At 39.7% G+C, this 26,220-nt stretch overlaps 1 protein-coding gene across 1 annotated transcript in view; it reads left to right on the top strand.

Moving 5' to 3' along the window:
* UNC80 (unc-80 homolog, NALCN activator) overlaps positions 1–26,220 on the top strand; it is a 207,940-nt gene that overhangs the window by 12,175 nt on the left and 169,545 nt on the right. The window contains exons 4-8 of the mRNA XM_015558108.1: positions 3,323–3,446; positions 5,072–5,145; positions 7,488–7,624; positions 22,560–22,821; positions 25,160–25,294. Of these exons, the coding sequence (XP_015413594.1) occupies positions 3,323–3,446; positions 5,072–5,145; positions 7,488–7,624; positions 22,560–22,821; positions 25,160–25,294 (732 nt within the window). The remainder of the gene's footprint in view (positions 1–3,322; positions 3,447–5,071; positions 5,146–7,487; positions 7,625–22,559; positions 22,822–25,159; positions 25,295–26,220) is intronic.

The following is a 26,220-nucleotide window of genomic DNA, read 5'->3' as shown; positions in this document are numbered from 1 at the left end:
TGAATTTCAAATGATTTGCATGCACTGGCCGCATTGCCCATGAAACATACTAAAATTTTTAAATGTTGTTAGATCAAATTAAATAGCTACTTTGAAAGCTTTAACTTTTCATTTTAAAAAGTCTTTTTATAACGGTTACACTCAATGGAAGGCATTGCTTTAACTGAGACTGTTCTCTGGCCTACGGGACTTGCAGGTCCTGGGTCCTGCCTACCTTCTCGGTCTCATCACCCTCCATCTCACCAGCCTCTCTTTTGTTCATTAACCTCCACTCTCAAACTGGACAAGCTCATTCTTGCCTTCAGTTCCTTGCACTGGTTTTTCCTTCCATTTGAAACATTTACTGCCATGCTTTGCCCCTAGATTTGTACATGGCCATGTCCTTCTCATGGATTTACTCACAACTCAAATGTCACCACCTCAGAAAGCATTTCCCTGGCTACTTTAGTGCCACAAGCACATGACTATATATTTTTTTTCTTTTTTAGTACTTTTCAGTACCTGAGATCATTGTATGCTCCCTTGCTGTTTGAATGATAAAGATTATCTTCTCCAGCTATGAGTTTCTGGTCATGTATGCATACATAGCATTGGGTGGCCCATTACATAGGACTTTAGAAGCGGAATTAGGGCTCCAGAGTTTATGGATTCAGCTAACTTAAGAGAACTTATGAAGGAAATCAAGAGAAAGCCATGGGTTCTGCAAGTATTCAGGTCTGAAGAGTGATCGTATTTACTGGTGTTATTTGGGGAAACTAAAACCGATCAATAAATAAGTATGATGCTTGAGGGTAAGTGCACACAACAGAAGGAGGTCTCAGCTTGTCTTCAAGAGATACACAGTCTAGTTGGGAGTACATCAGATGAAATAAAATGATGACAGTAACTCTCAGTGAGTGATTACCACCAGGGTTTAATATAAGAGCTCACTTACTGCTGCAGTGTCCATGGAGTATAATTTGTGTCAAGATTACTTATGAGAAACATGGTAAAAGGACTGAGCTCAGAAACTACAAAATTATTGAAACCAGGTCAATTGAGATTGGTGTCCTGCATTTCGGAGACAAATCTGATAAGCTTTGCTTACTATTAGTTCTCTGCTTGCTGGCTCTGACACCACACTTAATGCTATGCAGCTTTCCCCACGTCCATTTCAAGGGAACGGGGTTGCTCTCTCCTTCACTCCAGACCTGCCCGCCAAGCTTTTTACTCAGTATCTCTAGCTGAATGTCTAACAGGCATCTCACACCTAACATGTCTAAAACTAGGCTCCTGAATATCCCCAAACCTGTTCCTCCTTTATCTTCATTAATGACAAAGCCAAAAGTCTTTGACACCTTTTTCTCTTACACTCCACTTCTGATCAGTAAGCTCTATCTTCAGAATGTGTCCAGAATCTTCCACTTTGGCCCTCAACTGGCACCTTAGTTGAATCATCTTTCCCCTAGAATAGAGCTTCCTAATTAAGTCACCCTTTCCACCCTTGCCCTTAATGCTCAATATCCTGAGAGATTCTACCAAAGCATACACCCAATCATGTCATTCCACTACTTAAAACCCTCCAGTGGCTTCCCATCTACTCAATCATTGCCAAAGTCCCCAACGTGGCCTATCAGGCCCTGTATTACTTGGAAATCGGTAAATTCTATGACCATATTTTTTCTACTGTTCTGAAATCACTCGTCTCCTGGCTATTTGTTCACACATGAGGCATTCTTAGGACCTTGTGCTTGCTGATCCCTTTTCACATAATGCTTTTTTTACAAAAATCTACATAGCAGCTCCTTCATTTCCTTCAGCTCCTTTCTCAAAAGTTAACCTTCACAATACAGCCTTCCCTGGCGATCCTCAGTCTAAAACAGAAATACCGCCTGACACATCTTTGTACCTGCTTTATTCTCCTTTGCACTAGAAGAGCAGGGGGGTTTGTATGCTTTGTTCACTGATGTATCCCAGAACCTAGAATAGCACCAGGTACATAGTGGGTGGTCTTTAAATGCTTACAGAATGAATGTACTTCCACGGGGAGTCCTAGAGGCGTTCCTATTGTGGGCACTGCTGTGGTGCCAGGATCCCAATCAATAGCCTACAGAAGAGCCCTCTCTCTCCCCATATGCAGATTTATTTGGGTATTTCCTCAGGCTTTCCAGCGGAGGCTTCCTTTGACACTGAGCTACATTGATTTACCATTTGCAAAATTGCTTTACTTTTTCTCCAGTTTCTTCCCAGCTCTTATCTTTCTAGATCAGTGGTTTTCAAACATGTCTATGTGAAGGGAGTCACCAGGGGGAACTTTAGAAAGCCTCACAGCAACTCTAATTTAATTGGTCTGGGAAGGGAAGGAAGTGGGACCCGGGCCCCCTGTGTTTTAAAAGCTCCCCAGGCGATTATAATATGCCAGCCAAGGTTGCAAATCACTTCCCTAAGTGAATGTCTGGGTCTCAGCTGTGTGCATTAATCTACCACACTCTCTGCTTCCATCTCTACTTTGTTTTGAGAGGCTGAGTTGTTTAACATGTAATCTCAGAATGTCACGTGTTTGTACTTATGCAATAGGAGAATGCATCTTAAGCGTAGCCTCTCAAAATGATGTGATGATGAAACACAAAATGTGCTCCCTGCAATCGACCTTTAATTGTAGATACATTGAGTGAGTTCGGGTTGTAAAGTCAGTGCAGTTCAGCAAGTATTTTTTGAGCGCATATTGTGCATCCAATTCTGTTGTGTGTGTTAAGCATTATGATGATGATAGGGGCTGTGGGGAAGGGAAGATTCCTGATATATCCCCACCCTTAAGAAGTTAAAGATTGTTGAGAAGGCAACACTACAAAATAATACACTAGGAAGAATCTAAATATATGTTCCTGATCCCATGAAATGCAAGAACAAGAGGTGGACTGGAGAATAGAAAGTCAAATAGCCAGCATCTGAGGATATTGCCTTATGAGGAAGACAGACAATTAAACAATTAAGAGGAATAATAATGATTACCACAGGAGAGAGATCTGCCAAGACTTGAAATAAACAGGCCTCGGTCACTGCTAATACAAAACAATAATTTGTGTGTTTCATGCTTTGCCCAAAGCAGAATTTTAATTAAATACTAATATTGCCTAAAGCAGACCACCGTGATTTCCGTAGTATTTGTGACGATAACCTAGGACTATTGGTTTACCATGGAAACACTCATTTGTGTGATGAAAGATTTGGAAAGTCAACCCATTTTGAAAATAATCTTGTGAGTGATGTTAATCCTTGCATGGACTGGTCCCTTCAACCAGTTCTTAGAGGCCACTTAGACCTGGATTTTCTCTTCCCCCAGGAATCTGACCTCACGTTCCGACTGGCCAGCGGGCTTGTTATATGGCAGCCCATGTGGGAGCACAGACAGCCCGAAGTGTCTGGCTTCACGGCACTGGTGAAGCCCATCAGGAACATCATCACAGGTTGGTGCCTCAGACACCCAGTGAGCTGGTCTCAGCAGACTTCCTCATGTGCAGGAAGGAGGGTGATGGGAGCATTTGCCTTAAAGAAGCCAAGAGAAAGGAACTTTCTCTAGGGGGTTACTGAGGTGTGCCCAGTACAGGAGTCATTCTCATGATCACAAACTCCAAACCAAGGGCATATGCTGTTGTGTTATGTGACTTTGAATAAGTCCATTAAACTTCCTGTGTAACTTAATACAACTTTTCAAGGTACAAAATATGTTAAGGAATTTTGTAAACTAGGAGTGCCATGTTATTCATCTGTAGGATAAGACGTTTATCATGCTTACAATAGTCATTCAAAAAGATGACATTTTTCATATAGTAAAAGTAGATTAACCCCACAACTTCCATGCATGCAATACATGAATTATTGAAATAAGCTATAAAATCAAGAGTAACAGTCTGTCATATGGTTTAAATGTCAAGAAACTAAATAAGGAAAGAGCCATAGCCAGGATCGCTCTATTTCAGATTCCATGGATAGAATGAGGTTATTTCATTGGATTAAAGTAATCTGAGAGAGAAGATATATAGGAGGTTAAAAAACTAAAAACAGTTGTAAATAACACATAAGAAAATAAAATATTCAGTAAAAAACTATTACTGAAAAGCCATGTCTTTGTGTAAAACATTTTTTTCATTTGTTTTCAGACCTCCCATTTTCCTATATGAATGTAGAGGTCACCTCAGACTTAGGTTTTCTCTCTTTTCCTCTTTCTCTCTACCTCCTTCCCTCTCTTTCCTCATACCCAAACGATCGTTTAACCAATGTACAAAACCTATTGAGAATTCATGTCCGCGTGAATAGTACCTGGACTATTCCCCTCCCTTTGCTTCCGGATGATTCCACAGTGGGTTCTTTTCCCTCTTCCTGATCCCCGAGGACTGGGAATGGTGCCCAACGTCTGAGGGAAATTAAACTCTGCTTAGACAACGGGGCCAGAAGAAAAAGCAATGGCACATGGTTGACACCCCCCAGGTTTCTTATCTTGTGAGGTTGGTAAACCACTTTCAGCACCAGATTGCTCACAATTCAAATGGAGCATTGCCATTTTAGCTAACGATGGAAATGATTTGAATTATGGTACTTCAGGGGCAGCTTATTGTGGTCATGAAAGTACAGATAACCTGAGCTGGAGCCTTCATAAAAGGGTGTGACCTTGGGCAAGTTAAACTTGCTGTGCTTTTATGTTCTCACCTGTAAAATGGGTCTAATAATATACCATATGCTATTATACGATTACTTTAAGGGTTAAGTAAGTTGATATATAACAATTGTAACAGACTTGGCAGATATTAAGTACTAGGTAGATGTTAATTTTATTGTTTTCAGTATCGCCAACTTTTTAGCATCTTAATCTATTGAGTCAGACTGAATAGATGACCAGATCTAGATTGACAACCTAGAAATGCTAATTTTTGAATTAGTTATTTGATTTTTCTTCCAACATATGTTATTAAATGTCTTCTTTCCAAGGTGATAATGAACTGTAAAAATAGGTATTTTTATTTGAGAATGAAATGAACTTATAAAATAAAATGAACTTATAAAATTTGTGATAGAATTTCTTCCATCTTTGCAGCTAAGAGAAGCTCTCCTATTAACAGTCAGAGTCAGACCTGTGAATCACCAAATCAGGACACAAGTCATGGAGAGGTGAGTTCATTTTTATTCGGAAAAGAAAGGGGGCGGTCATTCCTTGGACACTGTGTAGTATGAAGGGTAAGACATGAGTTCTAGGATGATTCAACTTGGCTTCAGTGCTGGCTCTTCCTGCCTGCATGTGAAACTTTAAACATCCTCACGTTTTATATCTATCAATGTGGAAAATGATCTTATGCGCTTCTCAGAATTGTGGGTGGGGTGCTGAAACAAGACAGTGTTCAGCTATTGGTTAGTGTGTGGTAAGCAGCGCTTTATCTCAATGGCTAGCATGTAACATTAAATGTTAGTTATCATTTTTCGTCCCACATTAACTAATCATCTTGTTCTAAGTCATTTATTAAGTCCCCTAATATTTGTTCGGCAATCCTCATGTAAGTATGACAGTACTGTAGCAGGTAGGGAGGAGGGAGTAGAAAAGAGTCACAATATACAGTCCTACCCTTAAGGAAATGAAATGTTTAATGAGGAATCAAGACTAATACAATAAAACAGATTATGTGTAATAAATCAAATATAATTCAATGGAAATTTTTCATGCACTATTTGGTTTGGAAAAGAAAGAAATGAAGGCAAGAGTAGTTCGAAGCTCCTGCCACTAACTTAATCATGTGTGCCAATGACCTGCCTTCACCTCCAATTCAACATGCACAAGTTACAACTTGCTGGCTTCCATCAAAATCGGATCCTTTTTTCAAATGATGGAGCATTACTACTAGGAGTTTCATCATCCTTTATGCCCTCCAAACTGAAAATTGTGGGGTGCTATTTACTGAGCAATTGCTCAATACAGACACTGTGACTTATATGCTACATTTCATCTCTCCTACCATGTATTTTTTTTCACTTTTAACATTTTTGAAATTGAGTGTATTTGATGATCTTTGTCCTCTTACAGTCTCCCTGCTGGGTAGCAGTCTTGATATAGTTGTCATTATTGCACAGCATGAGTTTGGTCATTCCAGCATCTGAATTTGCAGAATCAGGATTGGTGGTTTTAGAAGAATATGGCAGAGGGTATAGTGGTGCACTCTTTTACAAAACAACATTCTTGACACAGAAAAAGTCATTCCATGGAAAATCACATATCAACAACTCTGGTTAAAATTTCTAAATGTAAAAAAAAAAATTAGGTATGCCTACACCAAATTAGTTCACTTATATTTTTCTTTTTACAGACACACTGATGAATATATAATCAAAATCTATACCTACATAAGTCTGAGATAGCCCCTTTAATAAGTGTGAAATGGGAAGTCCTCACTGATAAGAAGTGTCCTAGCTTTTTCCTTAATTGAACATAAAATAATGGTGTATCTTATAACTGATGACATCGTAGATAAAATGCATAAATGTCATATTTCATTTTCCTTAATCCTCTCTATTTGATTTTTTTGCTCAGAAATCATATTTTGTTTTCTTTTTGTTATGTAGCTCAGAGGTGCTCTTTATTCTCTACTATTACCCTCTAAATCCAAGTCCTCATAACTAGAATGAAGCTTGAACCACCTAATTGGATTTTCTACCTCTAGCCTCTCCTGCTTCACATAAATAACAATTAATAATGTCTGACTAATCTTCCCAAGGCATTACTTAGTAACTCACCATTCCACAGAGGCTTATTATATGCCAGGTGTCATCGTTTTGTCATATCCCTTCCTTCTTAGGACCCTACAGTGGATCCATTATCTAAAGACCAAGCTCCCCTCTCTAGTTCTCTGTGCTTCTGCCACCTGGCATCACCATTATTACAAGACCCTGGTTATCCCTGCCATTAATGAAGCACTATGTCCAATATACAGAGCATGCAGTTTTAGCCCCTGAGCCTTTGTTCAGAATAAAGGTCATTGTATCCAACTGGAAAAATACATAGATTGTGTCCTTACTCTGCTGAATGGTGGAAAAACCTAAACCTTGCACTTCCACTTTCATGTCTAGCTTCTATTTGATTAGCTCTTACTAACCTGTTGCTTGGTTTCAGCCTCATGACTCTATTTGGTCCACCTCAGTATTGGCATATCTGATGAATTATTGGTTTGTAACTCTTTTCCTGTGGATACTGGATATGGAGGTGAAAAGGGACTGAGTAAGGGAAAAATGAAATCAAGTATATAAAAATACTTTGCTTAATGCTTAGATTGACACCAGTGCTCTCTCCAAGTCCATTTCCACTCTCTGTTAGTTGAAGGCAAAATTCCTTGGTCTATGACTGTAAAAGGAGCTATGCTGCAATGTTTTAAGTTAAAAAAAACACCAATGTATGTAATATGATAGCTGATTCTGGAGGGTGTACCTGAGGGAAAAAAAGATTAATCTGCTATTTCTTCCTCCTAAAGGGCCTCCAGGTGGTCTGTGAAACCTTCCAGTCAGATTCCATCTCCCCCCAGGCCACCATGTCAGGCTGCCACCGAAACTCCTTTGATGGAAGTCTGTCCTCCCAAACTTCCCAGGAAAGAGGTCCATCGCATTCCAGGTACATGATGTTAAGGGCAAAATGTATCCCCAGTCACCAAAATCTAAACATGCATTTTTGGCTACTTGTATAGTCTCCGTTCCTTAGAATGTGCATATGCATGAGGGATGTATATGCCTGGTCAAGGTATAATGACATTAATAATTCCAGAAGTGTGCTATGAATGGCTCTCACTTAAACAAACTGGAGTGGAAGTGGGAATACATGTCTGAATTGGATAATATTTTTAATATTTAAATACAGAAACTCCAATGATCTATCAAAGGATTATGTTGTGGGGATGCGAAAGGATCTGCTGTAATGTATGAGAATACTTTATACCAGGAGGTCCTGGTATTAACGTGGGTGCTGCTACAGTATTCACAGGGGATTGAAAAATCTGTTCTTTGTAAACATTCCAGCTCTGCCCCTGTTAGCTTGTGTACATGGTGAATTTGCTTAGAAAATGCCTTCCTTAAGTACAAACATTAGTTTACTTCTTCCTACTCTCTGCTGAAATGATGGAGCCTGGATTCATGAGGTGTGCCTTTATACCCAACCGGAAGCGCCACCTACTGAGTGAGAGACCCTGAGACCATTTATATTTCTCCGTTTTCAAAGGAGGCTACTGTCTAGTGCAGTGATGGCGAATCTATGACACGCGTGTCAGAGGTGACACATGAACTCATGTTTTGGGTTGATTTTTCTCTGTTAAATGGCATTTAAATATATAAAATAAATATCAAACATATAAGTCTTTGTTTTATTATGGTTGCAAATATCAAAAAATTTCTATATGTGACACGGCACCAGAGTTAAGTTAGGGTTTTTCAAAATGCTGACATGCCGAGCTCAAAAGGTTCGCCATCACTGGTCTAGTGGATATTATTTTTTTTAAAGTATTTTAAAAATAGTTTCATAGCCCAGCCGGGTGTAGCTCAGCAGTTGAGCGTCGACCCAAGAACCAAGAGGTTGCCGGTTTGATTCCTGGTCAGGGCACATGCCCAGGTTGCGCTTGATCCCCAATGGGGGGCATGCAGGAGGCAGCCAATCAATGATTCTCTCTCATCATTGATGTTTCTATCTCTCTCTCCCTCTCCCTTCCTCTCTGACATCAATGAAAATATATTTTAAGAAGATGGTTTTATATACCACAAAATTCACCCATTTACATGTATAATTTAATTATTTTTTTTTGCAAATTTACAGAATTGTGTAAATTTCTCACTGATCTCATTTGAGAACATTGCTATCTCCCCAAAATATCCCTGTGCCCATGTTCAGTCACTCCCATTCCCACACCCTACTCTAGATGATTACTTAGTATACTTTATGTCTCTCTATAGTTGCATTTCTGGACATTTCAAATAGATGGAATTATATTTTTGCATATGGCTTCCTTCATTTAGATAATATTTTAGAGGTTCATTCACATCATAACAAATAGTACATTGCTTTTTATTTATTTATTTTATTTATTTATTTATTTATTTATTTTAAAATATAGTTTATTGATTTTTTACAGAAAGGAAGGGAGAGGGATAGAGAGTTAGAAACATCTATGAGAGCGAAACATCAATCAGCTGCCTCCTGCACACTCCCCACTGGGGATGTGCCCGCAACCAAGGTACATGCCCTTGACCGGAATCGAACCTGGGACCCTTGAGTCCGCAGGCAGATGCTCTACCACTGAACCAAACCAGTGAGGGCTACATTGCTTTTTATTGCTGAATAGTATTATATTGCATAGACATATTTCATTTTGTTTATTCATCAGTTGATAGATATTTGGGTTGTGTTGACTTTTTACCTATTATGAATAATGCTGCTATGAATAATCACATATAAGTGTTGGGTGGCCATGTTTTCAATTCTGTTGGGTAGATTCCTAGGAATTTCAGTTCTTCTGGGTTGTATGGTAAATTTATGTTTCACTTTTAAAGAAACTGCTAAACAGCTTTTCAAAATGGCTGCACCATCTTATGTTCCCATTAAAAATGAGTGAGTTCATCTTTTCTTTTTATCCTTGTGTCAGAGTGTGCAGCCACTCTACAGGGTCTGAAGTGGGAACTGATTGTGGTTTTAATTTATATTTCCCTAATGACAAATAATATTCAGTATATTTTATGTGCTTCTTATCTATTTGCATATCCTCTTTAGCAAAATGTCTACTATTCAGATCTGTTGCCTATGTTTTAACTGGGTTGTTTGTCTTCTTACTGGATTATAAGAGTTCTTATATTTTCTGGATAAAAATCCTTTATAAAAAACAACAACACACAAACACAGATGATTCACAAATATTTCCTGTCAGTATTAGCTTGTTATTTTATTTGGTAATTTTTTTAATGATCGATTGATGGTGATCCAAACCAGGCTTATGGCACCAAACCAGGCTACATGGGTGCAATATTGTATGAAGATTTCTTAGAATTGTTGAAAGCATAGAGCCATATGAATATAATTGCTTTTAAACCAAAAAACCAGTATGTAGTACTTTAAAAAAGTAATATATAGATAGTTATTTATCATCATATCTTTATTTTGAACTTTAAAAGCAAATGAGCTAGTTGAATGATCTTTTGCTGGTTGAGAATGTGAATTTTTTTAACAGCAACTTTAGTTGTGTAAGCAGAGATTGTGTTTATTCACATGATTTACTGCACCAGGTCAACAGTGGTGATGAGCACTTCACATCATTTTTAATGTGGAAGGAACATGAAGGGTAACAATCAGATCTGATGCACCAACAACATTTTAACCACTGAAACACTCTCAGCAATGTGTAGGCTTGCCTTCCCCCTCTCCTCTCTTGCCGTTTCTTTTCACATTTATGCTTTACTCTGCTGAGTTATTTAGAGTTCCTTAAATGCTCCATGTTCACTTTCAAATTCTAACTTTGGAACAGTCTTTTCCTCATGTAATATTGCTTTTTCTCCTTTCATCTAATGATGATCCTTCAGGATGCAACTCAAGAATCAGCCTATTAAAAATACTGTAAGCTCTCCAGTTTGAGCTGTGTTCCTTTTTCATGCAATCTGTATATAATGTCTAAAATAAAAGTAATACTATTTGCCTAGGTTCCCCAATTAAAACAGAAGCCCGTTGAGGACAGCAGCAGTAATTCACTCCTCCTCAGAGGAGCAAACATTGTCTGGTCCATCCGTATAGACTAATGAATTATTTTGCACAGGCACCTTCTATTGGTTATGTGTTTTGCATTTTACCAAAGTACATGGTTGCTGCCCATTGAAAGTCTAGATATGGTGATTCTGAAATACCTCAGGCAAGATGATCCTTTGTTAGGATAAACAAAAGGAGATGCTGAGGTTTATTATCCTTTTCCCTGCCAATATCTACACGTCACTCAAGGTGCAGCTTAAAGGGCACATACTCACCAGGAACCCTTTTACAACCCTTCCTCCATAGTCCCTTATCACTTTCTTAGAACTTCTATTTATCATATATTTGATTCTGCATGTATTATATTTAGTTATTATGTGTCCATTGCCAAACTAGATTATAAACCCCTTGAGAAGAGATAGCTTATTTTATTTCTTCAGTGCTCTTAATTAGGAAGTCATTTCTTAATTTTAGCATTATTTCCCATCTGGAGGGGCTGAGAATTCTCAAAATCATTAAGTCCCAGCTCATTAGTCTTTAACGGGTCTTTGTTTAGTTCATGTATCTTCTTTCTCAACTTGATAAGTAGCAAGAAGAAATCAGAAAGCACTTTCAACCCTTTCTCTGGAAATCTCCTTAGTTAGATCACCGAGTTTGTTAAACACATTTCTTTAACTGGGCTTTTAAGACTGCTTTCTAGCTCACTGCACTGCTGGCCAGATGCTCTTCCCCATCTGGGCCTCTCCATAGGGCTGCTCGTGACACAGCTGGCTTTCTCAAAAACACAGTATCTCAGAAAGAGAAAGAGCAACCAAGATAAATGCTTTAGTGTCTTTTATAACCTAATACCCAAGGAGACATACGATCACTTCCACTATATTCCATGGCCTGCTCCAACCAACCCTGGTAGAGTGAGAGGGAACTATATGAAGGTGTGACTACCAAGAGGAAGGGATCATTGGTATTTTGGAGGCTGGCTGCAACCAAAAGTAATGATGGTGTCACTATCATTTTATATATGATAATTATTATGACTATTTCTGTACATGTTCCTATTAGTTATAGAGTATCCTCATATTCCTCCTTTACTAATTCTGTCCTACACAAATTCCAAAATGTTTTATGCATAAGGAATTTCTCACCTCAAATACTATGCTTCTGTCTGACTTTTAAAAATTATTAAAAACAATATCAGGGTGAAATCTTGAGGCCATAGAATATCCAGGAGGCTATATTTCTTACATTATTTTTCTCAACCACAGAGAGCAGTGGAAGTTTGCAAATACAAATAGCACATCACATTTTTTTTTCTTTGATAAAATTAAGTGTTAATGGCTCCAATCTGATTTGGCTATAAAGGCAAAGGCTACTATAGTGTCCAAGGTTTCCACTTCCTGGAAGGACACTGTTTTTTTCTCACCTGTGATATTGTTGGACATCTACATATATATGCATTGTTTGACACATGTATGTGTGAATTATATGTAAATTGGTGACACTTTAGAAGAATGAATTAGGCCTTTTCCCTGCCTAGCAGCAGTGATTGGTTGCCAGGGAAACAATGCCCAAGGTAGACCTTTCAGAAAATGCTAATGTTAATATATCTTAGTTGGAAGAATTCATGTATTAATCCAAAATGGAAAGAACTTTGATAACAAAGCAATGCAAATATCCTAGGAAAAAAGCTGTCTGCTTGTATCAAACAAATCCAATTTATTATCTCTTTTGCTCCAACCTTGACTGAACTGAACAGCACTCTTCCCTGAACTCAGCAATCAATGAACAGGTAGCCAGTTTGTTAAAATTAATATGAGATTTCATCTTTAATTAGCATATGCATAGACTTAATTTCTGCTTCATTAAATACTGCACAGGGTCAAGACTGATTTCCAGAGTTCTCTGACTCCATAGATTATTTCTGGAATGCTTTTCTGCTTTGGATGACCTCTACCAGCATCTCCAACCCGAGTTACTAATAACTTAGCTTCCTGAAGCCACAATTAGTTGGAAAATAGATTAAAACAACACTTGCCTTTTCAACAGTCGTTTTTTGGTCACAATGTGTTATTTATTCTATGCATATAAAAATATATGTTAATTATAGCCTATAACGATTTAAAAGATATAAAATATTTATTTGAAAATAAAAATCATCCATGAGGTCATTAGGTAGATACAAACATCATTATTTTTTTCTATGTACTCCTCTTTATTATTTTTACATATACCATTTAGAATAAAAGGTTCAAAAAATTTTATTTTTCATTTTTTCCTACAAAGTCATTTATACAATCATAGGATATTAGAGTTGGAAAGGACATTTCTACCGTATACACTAAACTGTCCCCATACCATCTTTATCCAGTTTTTTTAATTTTTTTATTTTTTAAATTCTTACCTGAGGATATTTTTTTCCATTGATTTCTAGAGAAAGAGAGGAAGAGAGAGAAGAGAGAGAGAGAGAGAGAGAGAGAGAGAGAAACATCGATGTGAGAGAGATTCATCCATTGGTTGCCTCCCGTACACCCCCATCTGGGCTGGAAAACCTGCAACCAAGTATGTGCCCTTGACTGAGAACTGAACCTGCAAACTTTTGGTCCACAGGCCAACTCTCTAATTACTGAGCTTCTTTATCTAGTTTTGTATTTTTCCCCCTCAAAAGTTTATTAGATAGATGGTTAATGTTAACGAAAATGACTTTTTAGTAGTGAAACATTAGCTACTTCTAATAATGCTATCTTAAATTATAAAAATATATTTATGATCATCTTTGTTTTTTATTGATTACTCACTCCAGTATATCTTATACTTTAAGCAAAATAAACTAGTGTTTGAATAACAACCAATATGAAGTTTATAAATATTTGCTACAGAATACCCTTTTATATTCATTGTTGTTTCAAATGGAGTCTCTTTAAATATTAAGCAATTGAAATGTAAATTTATTTACAAATTTTAATTATTGAAGTTACTGACATGTTTTTAATGTCAATTACAGCTTTATATCGGTGAAGCCTTGCTATTGTGAAGTTCACCATCACTGAACCGACATACTCTGTTAGGAAGTAGTGAATGACTATGGGACTCAACTGCACAGTTAGAATTACTTACACTCAAATAAATTTTGCGTGTAGAGAAAGTCAGAAATATAATCAGCTGGCACCCTCGGGGACAAAACTGCCAACATATCATTCCAGTTAGTGTTTCCATATAGGAATTGTTTTGGATGTTGGTTTCAAAGTACAAAGCCCAAGCTTTACATGTTTTTTTTTTTAGAGCAATTGTCCTCTAATCTTATTAAGATTATTTATTTTCATTACTTGGAGATGTTGTTTAAAATAAAGATTTCTGGGTTCTGTCCTCAGCAATTCTGGTAAGTCCGGAGTCTGCATTTTGAACAGCTTTTGTCCTCCCTGTCGCCCTTGTAATTCTCATGGAAGTAGTCCATTGGCATCTCATTATATGGAACACTGCCCTAGGGATTTAATAAAATTTATGCAACTCCCTAAATTACTAACTAGAAATATTTGGGGACACAGAGGTGTAGGGCAGAAAGTAAAAGGATAAAGACATCTAATACAATGGGGGATAAATAATTCTGTTGAACAGCTTCTTAGTCCAGAAAACAACAGTTTTCACAGGCTCTTACAATAAGTCAGATGATTGCCACAAATCCCGGAAGAACCTAAAATTACCCAGCTGGTAGCCAGCCAACCTCATACTTTGTCTTTCTTTATAAAGTCAAGAGTATATTTCTGGGGGAAAAAATCTCATTATTCTAGGTATAAAGGATAGGCTGAGAGGAGTGGGTTAGTCCATGCATTTTTAAACATGGGATGGGGTGGGAGGGAAGAGTGGTAAAGGCCTCTTTAAAAAAAAAACAACTGGTAGAAATGAGAAGCAAGGTTATTTTCCATCAAACTGGGCTTCAGGATATAATCAGTCAGGAAACAGGTCACACTTAGGTAATTTGTGAAGCGATCAAAATAGGTTGTGTCATGGGCAAGGGCATCCCTGAAAGGAGCCACTCACACACATTTGTGTCTTTCCACAATGCCAGGTTTATTAGGGGAAACCTCCCCAATAAGCCAATAGAGTCACCCGCAGGTTATACACAGAGGAAGAGGAGCCTACCTGATAGAAGTGAGCAGAATGAACCTCCAGAACAAAGTCCCAGTCAGGGGGGTATTCACAGATGGAAAGGTGGACATTGGCCTCAAGTGTGGCAGCTGTAGTGGCAGATCTTGTCCAGTGGAGTGGAAGTCCAGCAGGGCTCTGAGCATGCCCCATGGTATGGCCAAGCTTAAGCGTTGGATGGTTAAAGCTTTGAGTTTTTATAGCTCTTCACAAGGGGTGAAGGTCCCATTCCGTCGATGTCCGGATAGAGTCCTTATCATGTGTCCAGACTTGTGCTTTCGGGTGTTCAGATCCCTCCTAGGAGCGTTACTGTAACACCCCATTGCCTTAGTCTTGACATAGCACTTGACCTAATTGCCATAGCTGACAGTGACTCCATATTGGACTGTCAAAGGTGTCCAGAAAGTCTGTCCTGCTCTTGCTCTGTTCAGGTGGTTTACAAAAGTTTGGGCAGGATGTAGGGAACCACAAGAGCTAGTGCAGTTCTCTAGGGATCATGGATGGGGCCAGCAGGAGGCCTAGGAGCTCAAGGCCTGAAGGGACAGAGGAAGTGAGCAGTTGTGAAGAACTCTATGGAGGGAATGATTAACAAGATCTGCAACCATCAGTAGTCACAGTTCTTTTCGCCCCCCTAGATCACAGTGCCGTCCCTAGGCAAATCTCTGGGAGGGTGGAGCCTTCTGAAAGAAATCCTGGTCCTTTTGCCTTCCTATTTCCTGGGAGCCTCCTCTTGCCAGATTCAACCAGGAGCCAGAGACTCCTGCGTAGAGTCCATATGAACCAATCTTCCAGGACAGCAAGGTAGTGAAGGTAGAGTGAATGGGGTCAGGGAGTGGGGGTTGGAGGCAAATGAAAAATATCCTGCCCGGGATAGAAACCTTAATTTTGATTCTAACCCTTTATGCTTCTTATGAAAACTCAGCAACTCACAAAATTCTGAGACTCAGCCTTTTTATTAAAATGATTTCATAATAAAAAGTTAGATAATAAATACTGTGGAAAAGCAGACATAGCACATCATCCAGGGGCTAATGAGACAAATTTGTGTAAAAATATATGTATATTAAATTCAATATGATAATTTGTATCTTATTAGTATATTTATTTGGTGATTATTTTTATGATTGCCATTTTTATTTATATCTTCCATATTATTTTGGGCTGTTTACTTACTCAGCTTTTTATGAGTTTTTTTCTTTTATTCTCTGCCTATTAATTGATTAATGAGCTTTCTCCGATCTCCATTTGTCTTTTATTGGAAGAAAACTTTCTATTTTTATTAAATGGTTACCATGGAAAGTGTAGCATATTTACTTGTATATTGAAAAGCAGAACTAAACAGAACCCCAGTGCTTCAGCTCCAATCACTCTCTGCCTTATTATATGTTGGATACAGCCGTGAAACCATCTCCACAGCCAAATAGATCTATCCTTCACCCTCCAAAAGTTTGCTAGTGCCTCTTTGTAATTTTCCCCTTCCTTATTGTTAGGCCCTTGCCGAAAGGAGCCAGGCCAAGAGACGTTGTGAGAGTTTAAGAAATGTTATTACATTCTCTCACAGTGGGCTGAGACCAGTGTGTCAGTGTCAGCCCTGAGGGGGTGGTTAGGTTCTCTTATATAGGGTAGAAGTATGCAATATAGGGTCAGGGGGAGTGCATGAGTCAGTCAAGGGAAGAGAGTGCAGAGGGTGGTCAAGCAAAGGGGAATTCATCTTATCTTGCTTCTGCAGGTGCCAGCCATCTGCTCCAAGCTATGGGAAGAGGCTTATAACAATATTAGAGGCCTGGTGCACCCCCCTGGTGGGGGGGTCCCTTGGCCTGGCCTGCGGAATCGGGCTGAAACCGGCTCTTTGAGATCTCCAGAGGGGTCCCAGATTGTGAGAGGGCACAGGCAGGCCGATGGACCCCACCGGTGCATGATCGGGGTCGGGGAGGTACGTGGGAGGTTGGCCAGCCTGGGAGGGACCACGGGGAGCTCCAGGGTGTGTACGGCCCATTTCACTCAGTCAAATCGGCTGGACCCCAGCATCAAGCTAACATACCAGTCAGAGTGTCTGTCCCCTGGTGGTTAGTGCACGCCATAGCGACTGGTCAACCAGTCGACTGTCTGCCCCCGGTGGTTAGCGCACATCATAGGGAGCGGTTGAGTGGCCTTAGCATATTATTAACTTATTACACTTTGATTGGTTGAACGGATGACCAGATGACCAGACACTTAGCATATTTGGCTTTTATTATATAGGATATACACCAAGTGGCTTGGGTATCAGGGTTCTCTCCTGTGAGTTTTCCATTGATTATTCAGGAAGCCTTGCCATATTTCAGTTGTAATTCCAGGTTGTTCCTGAGAGCATGGCCATGCAGCATCCTCTTACTCTAACACCATTTTTTCAACAAGGTCTTTAAAAAAATAGCTTTATCAAGATATTATTGATATATATAAACTGCACATATTTGAAGTGTACTATTGATAAATTTTAGCATATGTCTATACCTGTGAAATATGAAAACAAAGATAGTAAACATAGGCATCACTCCCCCAAAAGGTTCCCTCTGTCCTTTTGTAAATCTTTCCCCATCCACAGGCAACCACTGATATGCTTTCTGTCACATAAATTAATTTGAATTTTTTAAAAATTTTATATAAATTAAAACATACTCTTTTGGGGGGGGCAGCTTTTTAAATTCAGCATGATTATTGTATATATCAATAGTTCTCTGTCTTTTATTGCTTAGCAGTAGTCCAGTGAAGGGACAGGAGGGTCCAAGATCCACTGCGGGTTCTTGACTTTACACAAGAAAGAGTTCAAATGTGAGCCAGCATATGGTTTCACGGGAAAGTGAGTTTATTAGTGAAGCAGTGAGACAAAGAACAGGCTACTCCATAGAAAGAGCAGCCTCCCTTAAGCAGAATTTACTTCCTTTATTGAGGTTCATTTAATTGGGAATTCAGTAAGGGGGAGGAATATTCAGGATTTTCCTGGGAAAGGAGTAGAGATTTCTCAGAGGAGCTCTGTAGGCCTTTTTGTGTCTGGATAGAGGCTTTCCATTTCCATCATGGTGGCATGGGGTGTGTTGTTTACCACACTGATGTATTATAGTGAAGCAAGGGGGTGACCTTTAGGTGAAATGAGTAGCCATGTGGGGATCCAGCTGCTCTCTGCCTGTTCTTAGCCATATTTCTGGTGGGTATGTGGTCTTACTTCTTGACAGTTCCTGTAGCTTTTTTGGTTTGTGTTTATTCTGCCACATATTCACCTGTTGATGGACATTTGTGTTGTTTTAAATTTGAGACCATTAGATTGTTATAAAGTTCTTTTCTACTCAGTGTTTATAAAAAATTTTGCCAAGCCCTAGCCAGTTTGGCTCAATGGATAGAGTCTGTGGACTGAAGGGTCCTGGGTTTGATTCCAGTCAAGGGCACATGCCTGGGTTGCAGTCTCGATCCCCCGGCCGGGGGGAGGGGTGGTGGCGGTGGGGAGTAGGGAGGAGCAGTGTGTGCAGGAGACAGCCGATCAATGATTCTCTCTCATCACTGATGTTTCTATCTCTCCTCCCTTCCTCTCTGAAATCAATAAAAAACATATTTAAAAAAAAATAGCCAAAATGTTTTTCTAGTAGTGTTAGGGTTTCATATTTTTACATTTAAATCTTAATATACCTTGATTTATTTGGGGAATAAAATATGCTAATTAAGATGGGCCTAATTAAATTTTTCAGAGAAGTATATTATGATAATATTATATATTTTATTATATATACTAGAGGACATTCGTGCACTGGGGAACAGAGGGGGGGCGGTCCTCAGCCCAGCCTGCACCCTCTCATAGTTCGGGACCCCTCACTCCTTACCACCCGCCTGCAGCAGAGGCGGGAGAGGCTCCTGCCACTGCCACAGCACTCACCAGCTGTGAGCCCAGCTTCTGGCTGAGCGGTGCTCCCCCTGTGGGAGTGCACTGGCCACCAGGGGGCATCTCCTGAGTTAAGCATCTGCCTCCTGGTGGTCAATGTGCATCATAGCGACTGGTTGCTGTTCGGTTGATTTGCATATTTAGGTTTTATTATATAGGAATATAGTATCCTTTGCACTAATTTGATGTGTGATCTTTTTATATATTAAATGTTTATACATATTTGAATTTTTTATAGTTCCATATTGTATACCATTGAACTCTTATCTATTCCTAAATTAGTACTACATTGGTTAAATATATCGTTGTGAACAGATTATTATCTGGCAATTTATACTCTTTACACTCTTGTTTAAACCTTTCTTAATTACTTTCAAATTTTTATTCATCCATCCAGTTAAATTTTAGAACAGTATTATTGATGTATAAGAGATAAATCCCTTTGAAATTTTGGTTGGAATTTATGATGTTGTTATTTATAATAAATCTATATTTAGCCTTTGTGCCAAGAGCGTCTAAAACCCTTAGAATTTCCTACGTGATGAGTGATGCTAAGGGAACATTTGGAATGCAGCTAAGACTTGGGGTTGGTTTCCAGGAGAACCAACCATGTGATTAGAGGGTGGGAACTTTCTGTCTTTTAGAAGAGTTTGAGTAGAGGAGTGGAAGGAGAGAAAAAGCAAGGAGAGTAGGAGGATACCTCATCTCGATTGATGAGAAGTGATTGGAGGCGTGATCTACGGGATTTCTGATGAATTGAAAGTTGCCATGAAGCTGATGTCCAGAGTATTCTAGCTCCCTGGCAAAAGGATGAACTCCAGCATAACATACCAGTATATGCTGATTGTGATATAGGAATTTTTAGGGGTGAAATAGGCAGGTTTAGGAAATTTTAAAAATTAAGGGTCCAAGGAAAAAACACCAGGCGACAGAGCAGAGGTTATATTTCCATAAGACAAGGGAGCTGGGAGAAGGTACATTTCCATAACAAAAGGGAATCCGGGTGCAGTTACATTTCCATAAGGCAAGGAAGAGGCAACAGCTATATTTCCATAAAAAGATCTATATTTACAAAATAAAGGAGGCAGAAAGCCCAGAGGGAATGGGAGAACAATGAGGGAGGAGGGCCTCACACATCCCAAGTGCTGCTTGACCCTTGAGCTCAGGAGTTGCTATAGTGACCAAATCAAAGGGAGTATTGACCAATCAGAGGGGATATCAGGACACAAGAACTGCAGCCTTTATAAAGGGGGGGGGCGGACCTTGGTGGGACTCTTTCCTCCTCCCTGAGTGGCAGTCTGTGCTGTGAGATTTTTTCCTCTTCCCCTTCCCCACGTGGGAGTCTGTACTTGTTCTTCAATTAAGTTTCCACCTTTGCTATACTATCTTCCATCTGTGGATTCATTCTTTGACTCCGATGGACAAAGAATCTGGGGAACCATCCTGCCCAGGGGAACACTGTGTGTTCCAGTGCAAAAGTCCCATATCAAATGTAGAAAGTTTCTCTTCTTCATGTGACTGCCAACTCAGTTACATAAATAGTATTGTAGCACATGATGTGATTGAATTTTAACATAGTTTGCCACTTATCAACTAAAATATTCAAGCATATTGTTTAGATGACAAGATATCACTGACATTCAAAACCACTGTGTACAGAGGCAGTTGTTCCTCAGCAGGCTGTACAATGGTACTGAGAGTAGAAATAGTGAAGTGTAACATGTGCTTTGATCAGGAAGTAGAGAGGCTGTGAAAATGATTCACAGGGCACCTGTCCTGATCTGGGTTTGTATAGTTAAAACTTTTTACTGCAACCCAAAGTAAAAAATACATTTTATTCGTGTTAGGCAAAATGTTTCTGGGTATTAAAGTGACAGAGCCATCTTAGGAAGCAAACCAGTTCACCCAGGGAGAGATGAAGGGAATATTCCATTTTTTTTTTTCTGTTAACCATTTGCTTTTTTCTTTTACTTTTTATTGTTGAAAGTATTACATAGGTTGCCCTCCTCCCTTTTTTAAAATATATTTTTATTGATTTTAAAGAGGGAGAGAGAAGTAGAAACATCAGTAACGAGAGAGAATCATTGATTGGCTGCCTCCTGCACTCCCTCTATAGGGGATCAAGCCCACAACCCAGGCATGTGCCCTGACCAGGAATCGAACCATGACCTCCTGGTTCATAGGTCGACACTCAACCACTGAACCTCACCAGCTGGGCTGAAGGGAATAGTCTGGCGTGGATAAGTGGGCCCATGACCTGTTTACTGCTTTGGATTTACAGCTTTAACAATCATGGGACACTTAGTTGATGGAATTCTGGAGTTGCCGGCCTCTTTTTTCCATTTCTCAGTTAAAAATGAAATTTGTCCCAAGGACTTAGGATTCATGACAAAGATGTGAGGTGAAACAAAAGTTTCACCAACCAGATAAATCCTTACTTAATTTGTTGTGTCTGATGGTTTTTATTTTAGTTAACTTTTTAATAGCAGTCACAACCTTTTGAATTAATCTCTTGGACCAATAATAAATTATAACCTTCAATTTAAAAAGTATGGTTTGGGGAAGTTTAGGAAAATTTCTCTGAATCTAAGTGGCTGTGTTTTTCCTTAAGCTCTTCATGTGTGGGTAGCACCATTTGCTAGTTGATAGCACTTTTGTATTATCTAACTTAGGAAGAAATTATACTTGGCAGTTAAGTTTAGATTTAAGATTGCATATTTGATCCCAGGAGTTCTAAATTTATAATTTGTTATTTATTGTCTGTAATTTTTCTCAGGACCATGTGTTCCTCAAGGCAAGGAAGTTAAATTTACGTTCTTACCTTCATATCCCCTAAGATGATGTATTATGTTGAGTAATTGCTAAAAACCGTTTTGTAGCACAATTAAAGTAATGGCTAAGTAATGAATAGGTCATGTGTTTAAATTGAATAATAGAACTCCAGAACCTTGAAATCTCAAGATTTTAAAAATTAGTTTGGCTATCTTACATAAATTGAGTTTTCAAAATGTTTTTATTTTCTTCATAGTATAACTTTTGTGTGTTTTTTGTACTTTGCAGTTTCCATGTGTTTTTATATCATACTAGAGGCCCAGTGCACAAAATTTGTGCATGGGTTGGGTCCCTAGGCCTGGCCAGCAATCAGGACCAATCAGGGCCTTCTGGCTGCCAGCTGGGGCCATCCTTTGTTCCGCACTGTCCCCTGGTGGTCAGCACATTACATAGCGAACAATTGAACTCCGAGTCTCTCGGTCGAACTCCCAAGGGGACACATTGCATATTAGCCTTTTATATATATAGATTATGACAATTGAAATTAAAATAGCCCAATTAAGCACACATTCCTGTTTCTATTGTGCTAAAAGTCAAACCTGATAGCTCAGTTTAATAAGAGAGACATCATGATCTGAGCCTCATCTGTGTCTATAGATTCTCCTCATTGTCTACCACCCAAATTACTAGCTATATCAATTCCCTGTGATTTTCCCTAATTCATGATATTTTAAAAACTCCATACCTTTGTAGGCATTGTTCCCTCTGACTGAAGTGCCATCCACCCTCCTGCCCAATCCTCAACTTTGCTTGAATAATTTATACCTCTCTCCATGTTTCAACTTCCTGGCAATGTCTAGCAAAAGTGGAATGAGACCAGTCTGGAGGATATTAGAGTAACCAGTAAATTAAGTGAATGAATAAATGAAAAAATGAGAAAAGAAGAGCTAAAAGCCATGTGCCGCCCTTTGGAATGTATGACTGCCAATGTAATCATCTTTCTGCCATGAACAGGGTCTCTCTTGTGATACCTCCATGCCAAAGGTCCCGCTATGCCACCTACTTTGATGTTGCTGTTCTTCGCTGCCTACTCCAGCCCCACTGGTCTGAGGAAGGCACTCAGTGGTCTCTGATGTATTATCTACAAAGGCTGAGACACATGTTGGAAGAGAAGCCAGAAAAGCTCCCAGAGCCAGATATCCCCCTCCTGCCCAGACCCAGGAGCAGCTCAATGGTGGCAGCAGCCCCCTCACTGGTGAACACCCACAAAACCCAAGTAAGAGAGACTTGGTTCACTGTCATTTGAATCAATAACTGTGGTTATAACAGATTCTCTTTTTCTTCTGTGTATCCAGCGCCTACTTATCCCAGTGCTGAATATTTGGCTGGTGGTTACTGTGATGCTACTAACCTTTCTCTTGCATCTTTTACGGTTGGACCCCTTGGCTGGTCTTTAGCATTTAATTTCCCATTCAAAGAAGTGCTATCTCAATTTCCTTTTCCCACACTAATCTAGAGTAAGCCTCCGTTGATCCAAAATAATGGAAAATTGGGTCTTAGATAATCAAAGCACTACTTAATAGAGACTTCACACATATAATATGTTAGTTACCAATATTATAAAATGTGTGATGCTAGAGTTTTACTTATGATTTAACCTCTTTTCCACATTTCAAAAGTATCTAGTGCCTCAGCGTCATCATTAGGAATATTGTTTTCTGATATATAGTCTTGTTATTTATTATAGACTAGAGGCCCGGTGCACAAATTCGTACACAAGTGGGGTCCCTCGGCCTGGCCTGCAGGGATCTGGTGGAAACCAGCTCTCCAACATCCCCCAAGGGGTCCTGGAATGTGAGAGAGTGGTTCTCGGGTGATGCACCCTAGAATCAGGCTCCCTCCTCTCTGGTTCCAGGTGCATCACCCGAAAACGGCAGCTGCCAAGTCACCGCAGCTTGGCAGCTCTTGCGTTGAGCATCTGCCCCCTGGTGGTCAGTGCATGTCATAGCTACTGGTCAGAAAGTCCAACAGTCAGACAGTCACTTAGGTTTTTATATAAATACTAGAGGCCTGTTGCACAAAGAGATTTGTGCAACAGACCTTCCCTTCCCTTGGCTGCTGGTACCAGTTTTCCTCTGGCACCTAGGACCCAGGCCTTCGCTCTGGCTGGGCTCCGGCCAGAGCCCCCCACTTCCCACCAAAGCTGTCAGGCTTCGTGGCTCCACTGATCCTGGGGGCGTGAGGCCTCCGGGCTCTGCTGATCCCGGGGGCATGAGACCTCGTGGCTCCGCTGATCCCGGGGGCATGAGACCTCGTGGCTCCACTGATCCCAGGGCCATGAGGCCTCGTGGCTCCTCTGACCCCGGGGGCATGAGGCCTCCTGGCTCCTCTGATCCTGGGGCATTGAGGCCTCGCTGCTCGGCAGGCTTCGGGTATGTTTGGCTTCGCTCCACCCCTTGGAGCCTAGTATGCAAATTTACTGCCATCTTTCTTGGTGGTTAATTTGCATACCACCCTGATTAGCCAATGGGAAGCGTAGCAAATGTACGGTCAATTACCCTTTTTGTCTTTTATTAGATAGGATAGATGATTGGAGTAGTAAACTGAATGTAATGTTGGGATGACATCCCCTGAAAATCACTTTTTGGTAAATTAATGTCCTTATAGCAGCTTGAACACTTACTCTGCCCCTCTTTCTCATCCACATCATGTATTGAATACATGAAGAAAAATGTGATTAGCGGAGTGTCCCAGTTATTTGGGTTTACTTAAATGTGAATTGGCTGTGTCTGAAAAACATCTGCATGTTCTGAAAATAAGCATAAGCAATACAATATCAGGGAGAAAAGGAAATAGATTCTGTTTTAGTAGTAGCTGATTATGCACAAAGTAAATATCTCTTTTGGTGAATCATTGAATAGAAAGCCGCTTTTTTTAATAATAAGAGAAAAAGATACCTATGCCATCCTTATTTTCTTAGCTTTCCTGGAGCTTCATAGTCTCACTGGGGAAAACTCCAAACAGAAGTTATAATTAATATGAAATATATCTCCTCAGTAGCAGGATTTGGATTCTGAAAGTCTGGATACAAGTTAAATATTTCATAGATATCAACACAGGAGGCATATTTCTACTAAAAATATATCTCAGTAAGAAAGTACCCTAACTTTCTTATATATAATAAAGTAATAAAACCCTATTATATATATATATATATATATAATAAAACCCTAATAATGCAAATCAACCAAGCGGCAAAACAACCAATTGCTATGACGCACACTGACCACCGGGGGCAGACGCTCAATGCAGGAGCTGCCCCCTGGTGGTCAGTGCACTCCCACACGGGGAGCACCACTTAGCTAGAAGCCAAGCTTACGGCTGGTGAGTGCAGCGGCGGTGATGGGAGCCTCTCCTGCCTCTGCTGCAGGTTAGCAGTAAGGAGCGAGGGGTCCCGGACTGTGAGAGCCCCAGACCGTGAGAGGGCACAGGCTGGGCTGAGGGACTCTCCCCCCACCAGTGCATGATTTTCATGCACCGGGACTCTAATTTAGATATAAAGCCCTAAGTCGTTAGTCATTAGTCGTTAGTCATAACCTTTGTTATCTATTAAGGATCTCACCATGAAGTGTAATGAAGATGAAAAATCTCTCAGTCCTGAGGCCTTTTCCAAGGTGTCCTTGACCAATCTGCGTAGGTCTGCAGTCCCAGATCTTTCTTCTGACCTTGGCATGAACATTTTTAAGAAGGTGAGTAGAGCCACTTACCCTATTGATATTTTGGTAATAAAAAAATTCATTAGGTGCTTCTAACCATGCTGCTGTATGGGTGGGGTGGGAAAGGACCCCGGGGAACGAAAGTCATCTCCCAGTTTAATCGGTTAACTGCCATGCATCCAAAATGGAAACCATCCCCACACGCCACAATATTTTGAATTTAATTTAAAAACTCATCTGACTCTGGAGTTGAATAAAGGATGCCATCTTCTTCTTGCGAGGTGCTTGGTTCAATTACTTCTTTATCTGATGCCATTTATGGGGATTGAATTTTATTTGCACAATATATTACAATGATAAATTCAACAATAGAATAATGATAATTTTCAATTCTACAGAAATATCAAAAGCGAGCACGAAATAAAAATAAACAGTCGACACAAAAAGCCCCCAAAACACTAAATTTTGTTAATGCGCCAAAGACGAAATCTGTAAATAAATGAAGAATACACACCATGTTTACCATTTTAGGCGTGAAATTCATGATAACACAAACAAATCTCAAGTGTTGCAGTGTTTATCTCTCGCGCATCTGAGTGGCAGCCCTATATATCGATACTGGAATTTCTTCCATATGCGCTGGAATATTTACGAATTTAAGTTACCGTGATTTTCTTTACAAACCCAGAGATGTCACTGACAAGTCTAATTTTAAAACTGGGTGACCAGAGTTGATAAGCGAGGTTTGCGGCTCTACGAGTAGATGCATGTGGCGTGTGGGGAAGGTCCGCCGCTTGTGTCTATAGATGCTTATGGCAAACAAAGGGTTAACACTGGCTTGCAGCATCACCTCTGTGTGCATGCTGATGTGGCTGGTCCAGGGACCACACTTGGAGAAAAACTTTTCTAATCGACCCAGCAAAAACCCCAGGGAACATGCTTCCTTTTTCATTCCTTTC

The sequence above is a fragment of the Myotis davidii genome, unplaced genomic scaffold (assembly GCF_000327345.1).
Source record: "Myotis davidii unplaced genomic scaffold, ASM32734v1 scaffold268, whole genome shotgun sequence".
In the NCBI taxonomy this organism is placed as follows: Eukaryota; Metazoa; Chordata; class Mammalia; order Chiroptera; family Vespertilionidae; genus Myotis; species Myotis davidii.
Note: the sequence above shows the minus strand (reverse complement) of the source record. Positions and strands in the feature narration are given on the sequence as shown.